This window comes from Spea bombifrons, chromosome 1 (genome assembly GCF_027358695.1).
Source record: "Spea bombifrons isolate aSpeBom1 chromosome 1, aSpeBom1.2.pri, whole genome shotgun sequence".
Taxonomy (NCBI): Eukaryota; Metazoa; Chordata; class Amphibia; order Anura; family Pelobatidae; genus Spea; species Spea bombifrons.
The window spans coordinates 78,818,504-78,835,376 of record NC_071087.1 but is presented as its reverse complement, the minus strand read 5'-3'; the positions used below and the strand labels follow the sequence as shown (position 1 = coordinate 78,835,376).

The window sequence follows — 16,873 nt, the reverse complement described above, 5'->3', positions numbered from 1 at the left end:
TGCGTATAAATACCCCTGGCATTCTCTATGCTGAGGTGAGCTCTTTAATACAGAAATAAACCATAACGTGACTATTCCTGCTTTCTCGTTGGCTGAAGGCACGAAGTATTAGACGGGTTAACTAGTGACATCAACCCAGAGTGCCTTGCACTGTTTTCTGGTTTGTAGACAGTTGCTTAGGTAACCATGCAAATGGACAAATCCCAGGACGTCATATCTAACCAATCCCTATGCTGCTAAGTGTCATCATAGCATAGGGAGGGTATATAAGGGGAGTGGACAGCAGTGTGGCTCAATATAGCATTAGAGTTCTGAAGAGGAAGTGGGTGGAGCAATAAGTAATGCAGCAGCAACAAACTGACAACCACAAAGAGAAGTGGCGACCACAGCTGCGGAGAGAACGAAATATCTACAAGTGCAACCTAAGAATAATAACAAGATCCAGCAAAGAAACATGATAAAGGAACATTTACTGCTGAGCTTTCAGGTAGAGACATTCACCCTAAGTGGTTTTAATTAATAATTTGCGCAAAATATATTTGAAGACTTCTTGTTTGAATGTGCTTTGAAGCATTGCGACAATCTTGGTAAAGCTTTCTCCACATGGCTGAGTGTCGGTGGGGGGAATCTCCTTATATTTCATCTCTCTGTGTCAAGGAATTATGGAAATACCCTTTTACCATGATGATATGATAAATCTGCAGCTGTACCCAAGTTCTGCTCTTTCAACAGTCAGTAGGATGATGAAAAAAGACCTGAATCTCAATTTAGCTGAACAAGTGACACCGCATATGAAACCTCATCACCACGACGAGGAGGATGTACTAAACTCTCCTGACTTAGGCCTACTAAAACTTTCCTCTCCAGAACTAGAGAGGCTGATTCGTCAATCAAATGGCATGGTAACCACTGCCACAACTAGCAACCAATTCTTGTACCCTAAAGCAGCTAATGATGAACAGGAATTTGCCGAGGGATTTGTTAAAGCACTGGAGGATCTACACAGTCAGAATCAGCTGGGTAGTGGCATGAAGATGAGTTCACTGTCTACTGTTGTCCCCGTACAATCATCCATGCCTTCTAGTGCTCCAGATTTTGTCAATTTCAATGGTTATAACGGCGAAGGAATGGGCACCATGGTTAACTACAATACAGAAGCCGTTCATTTCCCACCAATGCCATATGATATGGGAAAACACCACCCTCACCTTCTCCAACATAGGGTGCATGCTATGAAGGAAGAGCCTCAGACAGTGCCAGAGATGGTGAGTTTTGGAGACAGCCCACCCATGTCCCCAATAGACATGGACAACCAAGAGAGGATTAAGGCTGAGAGAAAGAGGCTGAGGAACAGGGTAGCAGCCTCCAAGTGCAGGAAGAGGAAACTAGAGAGAATTTCAAGACTGGAGGAGAAGGTAAAGAGCCTTAAGATACAAAACACAGACTTGGCCTCCACAGCTTGTTTACTAAGGGAACAGGTGGCACAGCTTAAACAGAAAGTCATGAGTCACGTCAATGGTGGGTGCCAGCTTCTTCCAAATCAGGTCCATGCCTACTGACGTGGAGCCCAAATCCTTGTGTAATGGAAAACAACTCCAGTTAAAGGGTGAGGTTGAAACCGAAAAGACAGAGTTATAGGTGTACGTTTCGGATTAGGGCATGGTCTTCATTTTTTAGTATTTACTTTCATCTACTCAACACACGTCTAAATACAATGCAATGTACGCGCTATATATATATATTATTTTCAGAACAATTTTAAAGTTGCCCTTTTGGCTAAGTAATTTTACTTTAAAAGTGCTGATGTCAAATGCAGCCTTGGTGTAGATGCACTAGAGGTATCGCTTCCAAAATAGGCTACTACCAAGTTTTTGTTACATAATGTTGTAAACACGCCAATTAATATCTTATTTTCATTTGAAGAACTATTATAGAATTTTTTCACTATAGATAAAAATGTTCTATTTCTCTCTTTAATACATCTCCCTGTCATATCTTAACTGGCAACAGCTAAAATATATTAAGGATTTGGTAAAATGATTTCCTGTCAAATACTTTTACATTCTGTCTAAAATGTTTACAAACCTAAACAGCAAAAAACTGCCATGGAGTATAGCCTAATTTTGCAAACAAGGCATGTTCAAAACAAACAGTATGTGCTCAATGACATATGTGTGTTATTTTTACAACTTGCACTGGCTTTTGTATTTGTACAATAATGTAGATATATTTTAGAAAACAAAACTATTTTGCCTATTTAAAAAAAATATTTTAAATGCAAAATGCAACTTTCTTTTTATGTAACACATTCCAGGTAAACAATACTAAACAACACTAGATAATAAAGCACTGTTAATATTTTTACTTTATCACATATGCGTTCAAGGTAATTAACTAGTGGCCAACATATTAGATTTTCATGTTGATTTCCTGCATGAGTATCCAAATTGTGATGTAATAATTACATTGTATAACATTGTGTGAGACTTCAAGTTGCATTTAAATTTGTTGTTTCGCAAAAAAATAAGTAATTGGAGGAAATTAACATGCCGGCACACATAAGAAAATGTTACATTGGATATAGGTAGAAATAACAAATGTCCATAGGTATGGCACCACTGGCGTAACTGCTTTTGAATGTTATAACTCTCATCACCATCATCATTGTGTCCGAGAGCGATGGGAGATGTAGTCTACAAAAGCTCACGAATAACAACTGTTTGAATCTATGTGGCTCTCCGTGTGCTTGTGTTATTTTTTTAATGTATCCATATATGGCTGGCTCTTGAGGGGTTAACCGTATATGTTTTATGCCCTGTTTATATATTGTACGGCGCTAAAGAATATAATAGCCCTATATAAATCAATAAATAATCATCTTCTATAGTATCGTGTCTTGGCTCGTGCAAAGAGATGGGCCATTAAAAAAAAAAGTTAATTTGGGGGTTTGTCCTTCAATTGACATTCATATTGTTGTTTATATGTATATATTACACTAGCGTATATGCACATTTTTCTTTTCTTTTTGCTTCTCTTATCTACCTCCCTCTTCCACTTCTTATGACCCTCCATTTGGAATTACCTGGTTTTCTGCATTAATTGTCTAGAAAATGTGATCTGATCTACATCTAAGTCACAAGTATAGACAAACACAATGTGCTTAGCTTATAACACACAAACAACTATAATCTTTCATGTCTTTATTGAACACTCCCATTAAACATTCACAGTGCTGATAGAATAAATTAGTGAACCCTTGGATTTAATAGCTGGTTGAAACTCCCTTGGCAGCATTAACCTCAAAAGTGCTTCCGGGAGCTTCAGATCAGACCTGCACAACATTCATGAAAAATTCTTTCTTACAGAACTGCCTAAGCTCTGACTTGGTCACTCCAAAAGCCAGATTTTCTTTTTGTCTTTAAACTGCATCACCCAACTTCTACTAGGCTTCAGCTGGAGGACAGCCATCCTGACATTATCTAGTATGATACCTTGATAAACTTTGTACTTCATTGTCTCAACTATGATGGCAAGTTGTCCAGTCCTCAAGGCAGAGCAGACCCAAATCATCATGCTCCCTTTACCGTACTTCACTGTTGGGATGACGTTTCCATGTTAGAATGCAGTGCCATTTTTACACCATACATAGTGCTGCCTGTTGTTCCCGAACAATTCAACCATAGTTTTAACAGTACATTTTCCCAGTGGCATTGTGGAGTGTCAAGGTGCACTTTGGCAAACTTCATGTGCACACTAATGTGTTTTTGGAGAGCAGCAGCTTCCTCCATGGTGTCCTGCCATGGTCTCCATGCCTGTTCAATGTTTTGTATATAGTAGTCTCATGAACAGAGATGTTAACCAATTCCAGTGATTCCTTCAAGCCATCAGCTGTTACTCTAGGGTTCTTTTACCTCATTGAGCAGTCTGCATTGTCCCCTTGGTGTCATCTTGACTGGGTAGCTACAGTACCAAATTGTCTCTATTTATGAACAATATGTAAACTCTTTGAGATTAATTTTGTAACCCTTTCCAGCTTTTTGAAAATTGTGGGTTTAATGATGTGTGGAAGTGAGGATGCTAGTTACCGGAGGCAGCAAGTAGGATGGGGCCACTTGGCTTTACTGGCCCCCTCAATCAGAAGGTGCCAGTGATCCTCTATTATTATATCCTGCATAAGGCATACGTGACGGGACGCCCTGTAACCAGAATGGGTACACCCATCAGCTGTTCGTTGCTTCCTCCCGGAACCGCAAGGGTTAACTGCCTCCAGCTCTCGATGATACTGCAATGAAAGGATCAGGAACCGACTCTGTATCCTCGGTGTAGCAACACCGTAGCCCGCTGAGACGTAGCCAACATGGTGTTGTTATGTCCTGAAAAGGACCCTCTATGATTAGACGAGACTAATGTCAAGGTGAACAACAACAACACTTTATTGGGGAACACACAACCTTTTATACACTACTCTAACAATGAAAGAACATAATCACATTAGCACAACTATACCCTAATAAAGTTTAGTAAAAGTTCAGGCGCTACACAAACAAAAATTATATATTAGTATAAAGTAAGTGAAAATTAAAATATATTATAACAGGTGCTGCAAACACTTAAGTATAACCCCTTTCTACCAAAATACAAAATAAAAATTCAATAGTGTTGCGCAAAGATATTTATGCCAATTTAAAAGGCAAAATATAAAGTGATTATATATAATATAATGTGATACAAACAATATGTATAAAAAATATATATTAAAGAAACAATACTTATATTTTTCGTTTCTGTGTTCTGTCTTTTTTTCAATTTCTCAGGTGTGGTTTTTCTCCCAGTGTTTCAATGTATACAAGAAAAAAAGAAAAATAACATAGTGTTTTCCGTAAAGGCAATAAATTTGTATCAAATATTTCGAATGCGGTATCCCACTCACATTGGTGAGAGCATTATAGTTTGCTTTGACTTTCTATACCTTGCCCAGACAGCCTGGCGCCATACTCAGGCCACCAAGCCCGCTGTTTTCGGGGTGATCCCGAGAGAGCGGCGGCCATCCCGGGGTACCGATGGATAGCTCGGAGTCCCTAGAGTATTCTGTTCAAAAAGCGACACGGTCCACGGTTGGGCGGTAGTAGTTGAAACACAGCCGGATGTGCGTTCCATGACCGTGTTGGCTGACCCCGCTCTCATGGGAGTGGTAGAACTGGAGTTCCATGGGAGGCTCCCTCTCCAAACCACCCATTGCCTGTACCCAACCACCTGTGGATTAAGACTACAAAAGAGCGCTCTGGTGGGGTCAATCGTGTCTGAGTTATTAGGGGTTAAAGTTGGCAGGAAAGTGCTCGGTGTCACACCAACTTGTGTAGTGCATACATGGACTTGCTACCTGGTAGAGATGGTATGGCCAATTTCAGTATGAGAGGGGTTAATTTGATTGTACGGGCATGTGGTGCCAAAAGGTCTTGTGAGATAAATTTGTCCTTTGAAGCTCGGACTCCAACCGGGGCCTTCTGCGGGGTGTGAGGTCCTGTAGTGGAGCTGCCGCTTTGTCTAAGTTCAAATGTAGACGACCATATGCCTGTATCCCCTCATAGATACTGGATTCTTTGAAATGCTAAGTGACCACTAGCAGTCAGGAAAACCATTTCATATCCAGGTCATATCCAACACATATCAATAATAACTCATATATTCGTTATCATACCTCCTTGTGTGCATACCTGGAACGGGGAAAGCGCACCCTACAAAAAGAGTACAAACATGGCGGCGCCACTTAAACAGTTTGGAAGGAATTGTGAAGTCTATGATGTTCAGTCATAAGTAGCAAGTGTGACATATCCATGGACTTCACAATTTACAATAAATTCATAAATGCATGAATTATTGCTGTGGCGAGCACAGGAGGGACAATAAAATGGAAATTAGTTATTTTGACGGATATGTTTCCACCACACAAGGGGGAGGTCACTTATGGTACACCTTCCCTCCGCTTATACCACCTCTGGGCCGGCTTGGAAACTCGAGATGACCTGGGAAAGAGTATAAAGTTTATGAGAGAAGATGGGTCAGTGTGCTTACTAGGGGCCAAGATCTAATTTTGAGTAAGTCGCCATCTTTCCTTGCCGGAGCCCTACGGACAGAAAAACTGTTACTTGACCATTCAGTGAGTAGTTAGATTTTCTGTAATTTTCTCCTTTTTATTTTATCTGTTTGGTGTAAATCTGTTTATCATCTTTTTGTGTATGCACTGTGATTTTTTTGGTCATACTAAATATTCCTTTTAAGTTCTGCCTTTGTCTGGTAAAGACTCACGTTACCTGAAGAGACCGTTTTATTGGTAATTTTAAATCACGTAATTATTGTGTTAAAATATACTGTGTGGGTTTTTATAGTCTAATTCGCTTGGGGTACCAAGACACCCCATTTCTAAATTGTCTTGGTGGTGGCAGCGTTATTTTGATATTTGTTATATCATTATAGTTAATTGTGGGTGGATATTTGTATTTTTATCACTATTTTCGGTCTAGGGCAGACAGATAGTGAATTTTAACCCTTTTACCACCAGAACCACGTCACGCGCACGCTTGGAGTAGAGTGCGTTCGTGACACTCGGGTCCTAGCCGAGAAACAGTTCCAGAGGATTACGATCAGGAAAAAGGGTATGTGCAAACCGGGCTCCAGTGTTATAGAGATGTGATTATGTTGGTGGGGTAAGAGAAGGAAAGAAACCACATACCAAAAAAAAATTAACAGATGTCTGCAACCCAGGGTTGTGACAGCATAGTTCGGCCAGTGAGGTTAGTCTTAAGAAATCTTACTGATTTAAATGTTGTTTTCACTATAGAAGAATTGACACATTATATTTAAAAGCAGCTAGTGCTATAGGAGAACAATGAAGATGGTGATAACCTTTTGCTAATGTGTAAAAAGGCATAAAAAAGGGCTGCTGCTCATCCTAACTTTTTATCAAGTAAACATATTGATGAACATGATATTCATGTAAATAACACATGTAAACAAAATTACGCAAATACAACCTTAGATGAACAACAACACAAGACAAATTACAGTGTGTCATGATTTATTCAACAAAAATAAAGCCATAAAAGATAAAGCCTCACGCCTTCATTCGGGCCCTGATGAGGGCTGGCCTTAGGTGTTCAGGCGCCCTGTGCGGACAACTTCCCTGGAGCCTCCCTCGACAATAAAGGGAAAAAATCTTGTAACAAACAACTAGTTTTATTTAGAAATTATTTATGTGCAAGTGCAAACAAGTACAATAATATATAACTGTGAACACTGGTAGCAATAATGTACCTTAAATACATTAAATATAGGGGGGGGGGGCAGCTAACAGTGCAATCTTTGTAACAAAAACATTTTTCCTTTAAATATTGAAAAAAATGGACCCTAGGCAACTACCGTATTTGCCTGATTATAAGACGAGGTGGTCTTCTAATCTACAAGACTACAAGACTAAGATTCACATCCCCCGCAGCGCTTCAGGGGACCTGGATCCTCCTCTCTGACAGCCTCTGCTGCTGCCAGCACTTCCTCTGGAGGCTTCTATGACGGAGCGCCGGCATCACATGACCTTCCGGTGCTCCACCATAGAAGCCCCGGCAAAAGTGCCAGCAGCAGCGGCGGAGGTTGTCTGTGTGCATCCCGCAGCCGGTGAACGTTTGCGGGATGCACACAGACAACCTCCTCTGCTGCCGGCACTTCCACCGGGGCTTCTATGGTGGAGCACCGGAAGACCACACGGCACCCCTCTCTCTCCTCCTCTCCCTGCAGCCTCGGCACGGCCCTAAGTCTGACACTCCCTCGTTCAGAAGACACAGTTGTCTACCATCCCGTCACCCCTTACTCTGGTTAGAGACAACCCTGATTTCCCTCCAGGCATGGGTGTTGATCTTTTCCCAGCAACTCCTCTGGTGGAGCGCTCTGGGATCCGTGGATATCTGGCGACAAGTGGTCTCAAACCGCTGGAACATTTGGTATCACAGAGGCCACCCCTCTCTGCGAGTTCAAATACGTGCAATTTTTTCCGCTCCTTGGTGCAGAGGCATAATGCACTAAGGGACCTTACTGAGTTTGAAGACCTTCCCGCTCGTGGCATATCCCTATTATACGGCTTAATACTGGCTGCCTTGCATCCTGAACCCCTGAAATTTAGTGAGGAAGTGGGAGTCTGCGCTGCAGGTCGTCCTTACGGCAGAACAATGGGAGAAGTTCTGCGTTCTTGCACACTGCTTTTCAATAAGTAATAAAGACCAGGAAATGTCCTATAAGATGATCTATCGATGGGATATGCCTGATGTGCTGGAGTTGTGGAGCTACCCCAGGCTCTCTTCTACACTTATGGTGGCAATGTCCACAAATAGTTCCATTTTGGACGGCGGTCCATTCACACATACAGAATCTTACAGACAAGGCCATCCCATTCATAGAAACATAGAAAGTGATGGCAGATAAGAACCATATGGCCCATCCAGTCTGTACAGCTTCTGAATAGTTTTCCTTAGTATCTTGCCTTATCCTATCCCATGATTGCTTAAATGTCTTCACATGTATTAACCACTTCTGCTGGAAGGCTATTCACACTGGAATTTTACCTTTTTCAACATATGACTTGCCCGATTGCCTGGTACAAGAAATCAATAGTCCGCCACTTATTGACAGCAGCAAAAGCCCTGATACCTAAGGATTGGGTCCTCCGAGTGGAGCAGAAGCGAGTGTTTGAGGAGTTGGCTCTGACAGCTGATGGGGCGGCAAATAGATATCGGAGTACTTGGTTCCACTGGTTGGAATTTGTTTCTGGGCCTCTTGTCCGTCCTTTATTAAGCTACAAAGTATCAGACGTGCCACCGGAGGCTGCTTTTTAAATAGCAGTAGTCAGTGGAAGATTGAGTAGGAATCCCGGGCTCCCCTTTCGCAACTCACTATTCTATGGCTGCTATGAACCTATTAACGCCCAGAAGTGTATTTTTACGAATTGCTCTGATTTGTATCCCTCTCCCTAAAGTGCAAATAAGGAAACAATGATTTACCCACAAAAAAACAAATATATGGTGGTAAAATTGAAACAAAAGCACTTTTTATTTGAACATAAGATAATGACATACAGAACAAGTCATCATTATTATGTACTTATATTTGAGTCAAATAGGTTACTTTATTCATTTTTTACAGTAAAGCATAATTAAAGATTTTTGGAAACAAGTCTTAGAAGAAATAAAAATAATTAAAAAACAAAAACATATTTTCAGCAGAAACGATACTATTATATTGCAACTTTTCCAAAGTTCCCCGCTCACACATATATGTAATAACCCACATTTTAATGGCACCAAAAATTGCTAGAAATTGGTTAATAACCCCTAGCTGGATCCAGGTTACTCAACAAATTGATTATCAGTATATGATGGAAAAGGGTATATCCATTCAAAATGATGGATGGGATTCCTTCTCCAAAAAAACGGTACCAGAATTAATTATATTGGGCTTCTATTGCTTTGGATAAACTCCATGTTTCTCTCTTCTATTCGACCAATGTTATGTTTGTAAAATCATGATTTATACCATATCTCCAAGTCAATTTCTTTGCCTAAGTCTTTTTCCCATTGTCTCCATGACATTGGAACCATATTCTCATAATTCATAAGGTTTACACGTTTAGACATCAGATTTAGTTTACCACCATCATCAAAAACTAGTCATTGAGGTAACAGTCATGTGCACTGAGACCTCCTGGATCTTTTCTTTTCTCCCAAGACCTTCCGGTGGGTATGAGATTGAACGATAAAGCCTGCACACATAGGGCAGGGTGACATGAAGATGTGGGGACAGGTACAGGTTATATGCCATTGACAGCAATGGGAAAGGGTCATGGAAAGGTCAGGAGTTTAAAAAAAATTTAATAGTTATATAAGTGTCTGCGCCTGCGCTTTGCCGTTTTTTTTGGCCGCCTCGAGCGTGCCTTGCGCTGCATTTAGCTGGGTCTCGCCCTATCTCGCGCTGCGCTAAGGGACGGGAAAACCAACTATAGAGGGCTCATGAGGGGGCTAGTTTACTTTTGTTAATTTTATGGGGTGAACTGATGAGTTATGCCAGCTGGCTTATAGGGCAGTTGGCAAAATGATGTGATTTAGGATGTGCTCTGGGGCTTGTGCCGGGGGCTGGAGTTTTTGTTTATATATGTATCAGTTAAAGTTTCAAGTTATAATTGAAAGTTATTTGCTTGTGACAGTAAAACTTAATAAAAGTCCACAGCCCGATTCATCCAAATTATGTGTTACGTTTTTATTGTTTGATTTATAGACACTTATGTCAGTACATTCATTTGAATTATGTCCCCTACAGTTTCATGACTAATTGTGCGATTACACCATATTTGGTTACTGCTGGCAGTAACTACTCAGCAAATCTATGTTCCCAATTACTCTCTGAAATAGCAGGTAGAAATTTCATATCCCAGGAAACTGGGGTGTGGGAGTTCCTACCCTATGATATGGATGGCCAATCGTGCTTCTGGTGAGGTCCAGATTCTTCTCAATCCAGGACGACCTCCTCCACATTTGCATCAACAGCAAGGTAGTAGCAGCAGCAGCACTACGATTACAAAGAGGTGGCCATGTGCTGCTTGGATCACCACAAAGACAGAAAACCAAAGCAAAACCTTGCTTCATTCAAAATAACCTGGGTAAGATGATTGCAGCCCTGGGGCACTAGTCACATCTGCTAGGGGAAGATGCTGATTAACCCTCTCAGCATGCACAAAAACACTGCAAACTTTGAGCAAAAACATAGGGATGCACCGAAATGAAAATTCTAGACCGAAACAGAACCCCCTTTAGAAAAGAAAATACAAAAAAAACACTTATGACATAAGTAACAAAATATAAACTCAAACAGCAGTTTTATATTTAAAAAGCGCTCTGCAGTCTTCTGATCCGGTCTTCCAGACACCCCGGAGAAGGTAAAAATGCTAAACACCGATTACAGGCTGCACACCAACTTTAAAGAATTACAATATAATATAATAATTCTAATATAATTCCTCCCCATAATTGAGTTCTTTTAAGTGGGGGTGCGGCCAATAATCAGCATTTAGCATTTTTACCTTCTCCAAGTCGTCTGGAAGACTGCAGAGCGCTTTCGGTAGTGCGGTCCGGCGAAAATGCAGTCCCCTGGCAACGCAAGCAAAAACTTTAGTTCCGCCCCGATTCTTGATTCTCAACGTTGATGTAGATGAGGCAGACTAGCTGACAGCATGTACTGGCTGCCTGGGCATGATAGGAGCATGACTGCTAACTTCAATCACACTCTTCCTAGAACCTGGGCATGATGTAAGTAACTTCTGCTAGCTTTTGCTACCGTGGCTGCTTGCGCATGATAGGCGTGTCATCGCTATATTAAATACAATTACTAACAGCAATCACACTACTATCATGCCAAGTCAGCCTGTACATGCTGAAATTTGGGTATACGTGACAATACATGCACATAACCTACAGCCTCCTTGTGCCCTGCCCCCTCCTTACACATGCATATTCATTTATCACACATTCATATACCCTTCCCGAACTGCAGATCTTCTGCTGCACCTCACAGACTTACGCAGGGGGCTGCTGTTAACCTCTGCGTTGCTCCCAGTCCGTTTGAACGTTTCTTGACCTGCCGAGTGGAACCCAGTTATGTATGAAGTTAAACGCCATCAGTTGAGACTTTCTGGTACAGCAACCATACTTTTTTCACAACCTCACCTTCCTCCATATATTTACCATACGCCAACAAGTTTAAAAATAATCAATGTAACCAACTGCCAAAGAAACAGCAAAGCAGTAACGAAAGTTGATGTCAATACACTTTATTGATATTTACAAATATTTTAAATAGATTTTCAGCACCCGATTACTGCAAATCTTCTACTTGAACTGCCACGTATAGCTCCTTTGATGCATCTGTGTGAAGAGGTTTTAGAATAAAACTTTTCAATACTTCATTGCATACATACATTTAATCTGTTAAAAGACCATGCAACCCATGCAGATAGGTATATGTTAGACTGAAATGCCTATCTACAGCTAGTTAGCCCAGCCTGCTCAGACTGCCCTCCCATTGATTTCAAACAGCCAATCAGTGACAAGATGAGGAATGTAGCTGCTCCTTAAATGTCAGGTATTTTTCCTTTCTTCGTGCATATTTCTGTAGGCCTCCGACATATATATATATATATATATAATACTGCAATCACACTGAAAAAGGCATTGACCACCTTTCCATCACTCACTTCCCTACAAGCTGACATTAACATGTTGCAGAACATAGATAGTACCAATAGAAAGCTTCCCACTGATATTCATTACATTGGTTGCAAAGTATTAAATCCAGTTAAAAAATCTCAGATCTTAATACGGCCCAAAACCGTTACCCTATAGCTTGATCAACAAATCACGTGTATTAACCTTGTCGTATCCCACTGAACAAGGCTACAATGCAGTACATATGAACTACATGTCATAAATCTCTATGAAGGTACTGCAATTTGTTTAGAAGACAGAACTACACTTCATAAAAATCAAATCTATTCGGGGATACACAGCTAGTCACCTAGCGGCAAACGTAACGTTTACTCCATTTGTTACTGTATACTACACAATGGTGTAAATCATGTTTTAAGCAAGCCATTGCCCACTCACCTTGAAGCACCAGGTCAGATCCACATGCCATTAACTGTAGACTTTGGATCACAGCCAAGTCGATACCTAGACCAATCCCATCAGCTACCAAGGATTAACCTATAATAAAAGAAAAACCGGTCTCAGACATTGAAGACAAACTGCAAAATGAATATTAAGTGTCAAAATATCAAAAGCACTAGTTCAGTGCATCAGGGGTTCTCTAAAATATTAAGAGCACCGGAGTGCAAGTTTTTCAGGAATATCTGGAACATTTACAGGCATTGACGCTAATGCATCCAGCAGGCATGTTAACTGGACAAGTGTTCTTTTCTCGTAGGTGGATAGGCAAGTTTCACAAGCACAATGAGCTCAAGGAGGGAGTATGTGGACATGAGCAAAAGAGTTACCTCGACATACCGGACTAATTTCGCATATGAACTAGCCAAGAGCAGCTTTCCATTCAGGCTCCACAGGAGGCAAACACTTCACTTCTCCAAGGAGACTGCAGCTTCTGTACTCTAGCAGAGGATTCTCAGAAGGCAATAATAATGTACTGTCTAATAGTGTGCACTACAACCCAGTTATGCTTTACTCCAGTAAGGTCCAAAAGGTTCAGCGTTAAAAATGTTTACTAGAATCTGCTTCATCTTAGCATACTGACCAGTCTCTATTCAACTAGGAAACACTAGTGATGGCACAAATCAAACACATTGACTGGATATGTGACCCAAAGGAAAATAGAGACCTAACTTTAATCTGAGATAGCAGCACAAGCCCTAAACTTCAGCTGCACTGTGTGGTTTGCCAGATTACCCAGTTTAACATGCTATAACACCAAAGAGCCAAGCTTCAATAAAGACATTCTAGAGTAATGCATTTTACTCTTATTTTTAATCCCAACAGCAGATTTGGGCCAGATTGTGTTGAGCAAAAATGTATACAAGATTAAATGCAAGCTGCTGAGGGTTCAACAGTTCTTCAGTGATATTAGAATTTAAGACTATGTATGTAGTTGTCTTTCCCCATAAAATGTAATTCTGTAAGATCCCACACATTTCCAACTCCACTGTCTGTCCAATCCCGTATGTGCCAGACACAGTGTTGTGCATAAGTCAATTGTCAGGAGCGCAATTCTTTTCAGACGGTCTTTTAATAGGCTTCGTGAAGCCAAACGAGAGTACAAGAATTCTGTGACCATTTCAATACAGTTTCTGCATTTGTTTCAGTAAAAAAAGGACAATATAAACAAACATTTTTCTAGAACTTCTTGTGACATTGTTACTGGAAAGATTGGTAAGAGGTTCACTTTAAGTATATCAAGGAAGTTTAGCCACTATTTACAGCGCACCCAGGCTCTGCCTTCCCTTGTTACACTAAAGGAATGCCTTAAATGAAGACATGCTCAAGCAGGTTTCAGGGTCTCTGACCCACATACTATACATATACAGTAGCAGGTCATTAAAGACACTGCAAAGGTGTGAGGTTAAGGCTTCACACACCTCACTGAGCAAGACTTTTGCAGAGCAACCCCCTTCCAATATACTCCCCATAGACATGGGAGCTCCCAGTCTGACCAGCTTCAATGGAACATAAGGTTAAAAACTCATCCCCCTTAAAATATTTCTTTAATATGTACAACGCAAAATGCATTGCAGCACTGATGCTCCATGTATTAATTTATGAAGCTGTTTGGGTATTAACCCAATCTTTTTATATAAAAAGTGAACACAATTAGATGAACTACATAAATGATTCTGCGAAGCTCCAAAAATCTTTATAAATACGGCCATTGGAAGGACGATCTTGAGTCAGGAAGGAATTTTACTCGTTGTGTGTAGCTGAGGACAAGAAGCAGGCACAGTTGTAAAGACATTCAAAGCATATGGACAGCTCCCAATTTATCTCCACTCAACTACAAACATCTAGCCCATTCCCACTGAGACCATTCTAGTTCAAAGCTCACTACTGTGAATACCTGAGTGTAGGGCAGAGCCGTCACATGCATTATTTAGCGCTCACTTGTACTAGTAAGAGCGAACACAGATACATGCCCCTGAAATCCCACCAAATAACATCCCCAGGACTTTCAACTTACCATAACTGTCATATCCGTCTCTGTAAGAACCTCCTGAGCGATCGCCATAACCACCTTGACTCCTGCCACTGCTGTGGAAAAACAAAGCTTTAGCTATGACAACTACAAGAACAAGTGTGTCCTACACTACTAAAGTCGTTCTAAAAAGCCAGAGAATTGTTCTTACCTGCCATAGTAGTCACGGGATCCACCACTGCCCCCATATCCCCCACTTCTGTTATCAAATCGGCTGCTTCCATATCCCCTGTCTCCACCACCTAATTAAAGCAGAACAGTCATGTTAGTATATGCCAAATCAAGGACAACAAAACAAGTCTTGCCAATTTGCACAAATACATACCACGTCCACGTCCACCACGGAAAAATCCCCTGCCGCCGGAACCTCCTCTGTAGCCCCCTCTCCTGTCTCCTGATGATTTGCCTGCCTGGTCAACACGTATTTGGCGCCCATCTACGGACTAATCAGAGAACGTGGTCAGGAAAGAAAAACACCCCCAAAACAAAAACACACAAAAAGTACTCATACTTGTTATGAAACATACCTTTCCATTCATAGCCATCATGGCATCTTTAGCATCTTCTGGGTTCTCATACGTGACAAACCCAAAGCCCCTGGATCTCTTGGTCTCACGATCTTTCACAACGACGACTGGCAAAAAGAAAATAAAGTATTAATGTGAGCCCCCACACGCATATATATATTCCTCAGGAACAATGCGGGTTTTTTTTAATTTAAAACTATAAAATGACAGTAGAAGAACATGCACATTGACTAATGAGCAAAAAAAGGTGTGCTAACGAATAGCATTGATGGGCATTTTGTAAAGGGTGTGGTTAATCAAAGGGTTCTATTGCAAATCAAGAACACCTCCCTTTTCCAGTTCTGTGGTCATGGTTTTCTAAAAGCACAGATGGCTTGCTACAGCTTCAAGTAGCATTAACAGGACTAAATTGCCAATGAAATATTACTTCTACAGCATTAAGGCAAACCCCTAATATGGTCAGTTACCAGAACGCATAAGAGCTGCACACAATAGTTTATGCTACCAGGTAACATCTGCCCCCCCCCCCCGGCTAAAAGCTCATCTACAACCATAACCGTTAAAATTAAATATTACTTCCTGCAATCACACTCACTACCACATCCAACAGCCACATTGAAACAACGTTTGATCCCATCGTGTTTAAGTGTTGGTACTCACCTTCTGAGATTATTCCATACTTGGAGAAAACGTCTTCCAGATTCTGCTCATTAGTTTCAAAGCTAAGGCCTCCAATGAAGAGTTTTCCTTCGTCACAAGACATGGTGAGATCTACGGCAAGCGATAAAAGCACATGTAGCAGGCAAGTCTTAAAATGGCGCCCATCAACCGATACGTGGGCGGGGCTACCCAATTTCTCGCTCGGAAAAAGCGCTACCAACTCGCACCAGTACCTTCTGAGATAACTACTCCATTATTTAGTTAGCCGCATATCATCTAACCATTAAAACCGACCTCTAAGCCAAATGCACACATATTTCTGAACATCACAAACATCCAGCCACTACATAGCAAAATAATTCGCATTTAAACAAATTACATTTCCAGCACAAAAGAAAATTAAAAAAAAAAAAAAGTTTACCTTATTCGTGCAAGAGCAGCGACAGAACAACTTGAAATCAACGAAAGAAAGTGCGCAACAACGCCCAGGCGCCTTCCTATATACGCTAGGTCTCCTCCCACCTAATTTGCAATTCTTAACATGAGGGATGTACCACTTGATTAACAAATGTATCTAACGAATAATTGCTCGGGCGGCTAAATATTGTATTGCTGGAAAGATGTGCCGTTATAAAATAGGTAAAGAAAGGAATTCGAAACTATCTTTCTCCGTATCTTCCCCGTACGCTATTAAAATATAGCGCACCCCTATTTTTTCAGATAGATTGTCCTTAACTGTCAGTGACGCAATAAAATGAATAATGACCAGATGGCTTCGCCGGCCAACCTTATTATTGGCTGCTCGGTGTTGCTGGGCGGGATTTGCAAAGGTTGCCGCAATGCGGTTGTTAACAAAGAAAATGAATCTGTGGCGCCAAGGCGCCATTTTAGGGAGTGGT

General features: G+C 41.0%; 2 protein-coding genes across 5 annotated transcripts; one reads left to right on the top strand and one right to left on the bottom strand.

The window, feature by feature from the left end:
• The first annotated feature begins 277 nt into the window (after positions 1 to 277).
• On the top strand, positions 278 to 1,622 carry LOC128492371 (transcription factor JunD-like). Its single transcript, XM_053464903.1, has one exon. The coding sequence runs from the start codon at positions 663 to 665 to the stop codon at positions 1,557 to 1,559; it is 897 nt and encodes a 298-aa protein (XP_053320878.1). The 5' UTR covers positions 278 to 662; the 3' UTR covers positions 1,560 to 1,622.
• A 10,227-nt stretch (positions 1,623 to 11,849) lies between these two features.
• LOC128492428 (cold-inducible RNA-binding protein B-like) lies at positions 11,850 to 16,416 on the bottom strand. Of its 4 annotated transcripts, none has more exons than XM_053464992.1 (8): positions 16,396 to 16,416; positions 15,975 to 16,085; positions 15,315 to 15,421; positions 15,113 to 15,230; positions 14,939 to 15,029; positions 14,773 to 14,843; positions 12,696 to 12,794; positions 11,850 to 11,957 (listed from the first exon to the last, which is right to left on the bottom strand). In XM_053464992.1, the coding sequence occupies exons 2-7, from the start codon at positions 16,075 to 16,077 to the stop codon at positions 12,790 to 12,792; spliced, it is 495 nt and encodes a 164-aa protein (XP_053320967.1). In that variant the 5' UTR covers positions 16,078 to 16,085; positions 16,396 to 16,416; the 3' UTR covers positions 11,850 to 11,957; positions 12,696 to 12,789. The 4 variants fall into 4 exon arrangements, with proteins under 4 accessions (XP_053320967.1, XP_053320974.1, XP_053320960.1 ...); XM_053464999.1 differs by having other exon boundaries at positions 14,773 to 14,840; XM_053464985.1 differs by lacking the exons at positions 11,850 to 11,957; positions 12,696 to 12,794 and adding an exon at positions 13,809 to 14,515 and having other exon boundaries at positions 14,773 to 14,840.
• Positions 16,417 to 16,873: the final 457 nt, after the last annotated feature.

Coding starts and splice junctions, on each gene's coding strand:
- LOC128492428 (XM_053464981.1), bottom strand. CDS start 16,077: ATGTCTTGTGACGAAGGAAAACTCTTCATTGGAGGCCTTAGCTTTGAA. Junction 15,231..15,314: donor TGATGGCTATGAATGGAAAG/GTATGTTTCATA, acceptor TTCTCTGATTAG/TCCGTAGATGGGCGCCAAAT. Junction 15,030..15,112: donor CCGTGGTGGACGTGGACGTG/GTATGTATTTGT, acceptor TGCTTTAATTAG/GTGGTGGAGACAGGGGATAT.
- LOC128492371 (XM_053464903.1), top strand. CDS start 663: ATGGAAATACCCTTTTACCATGATGATATGATAAATCTGCAGCTGTAC.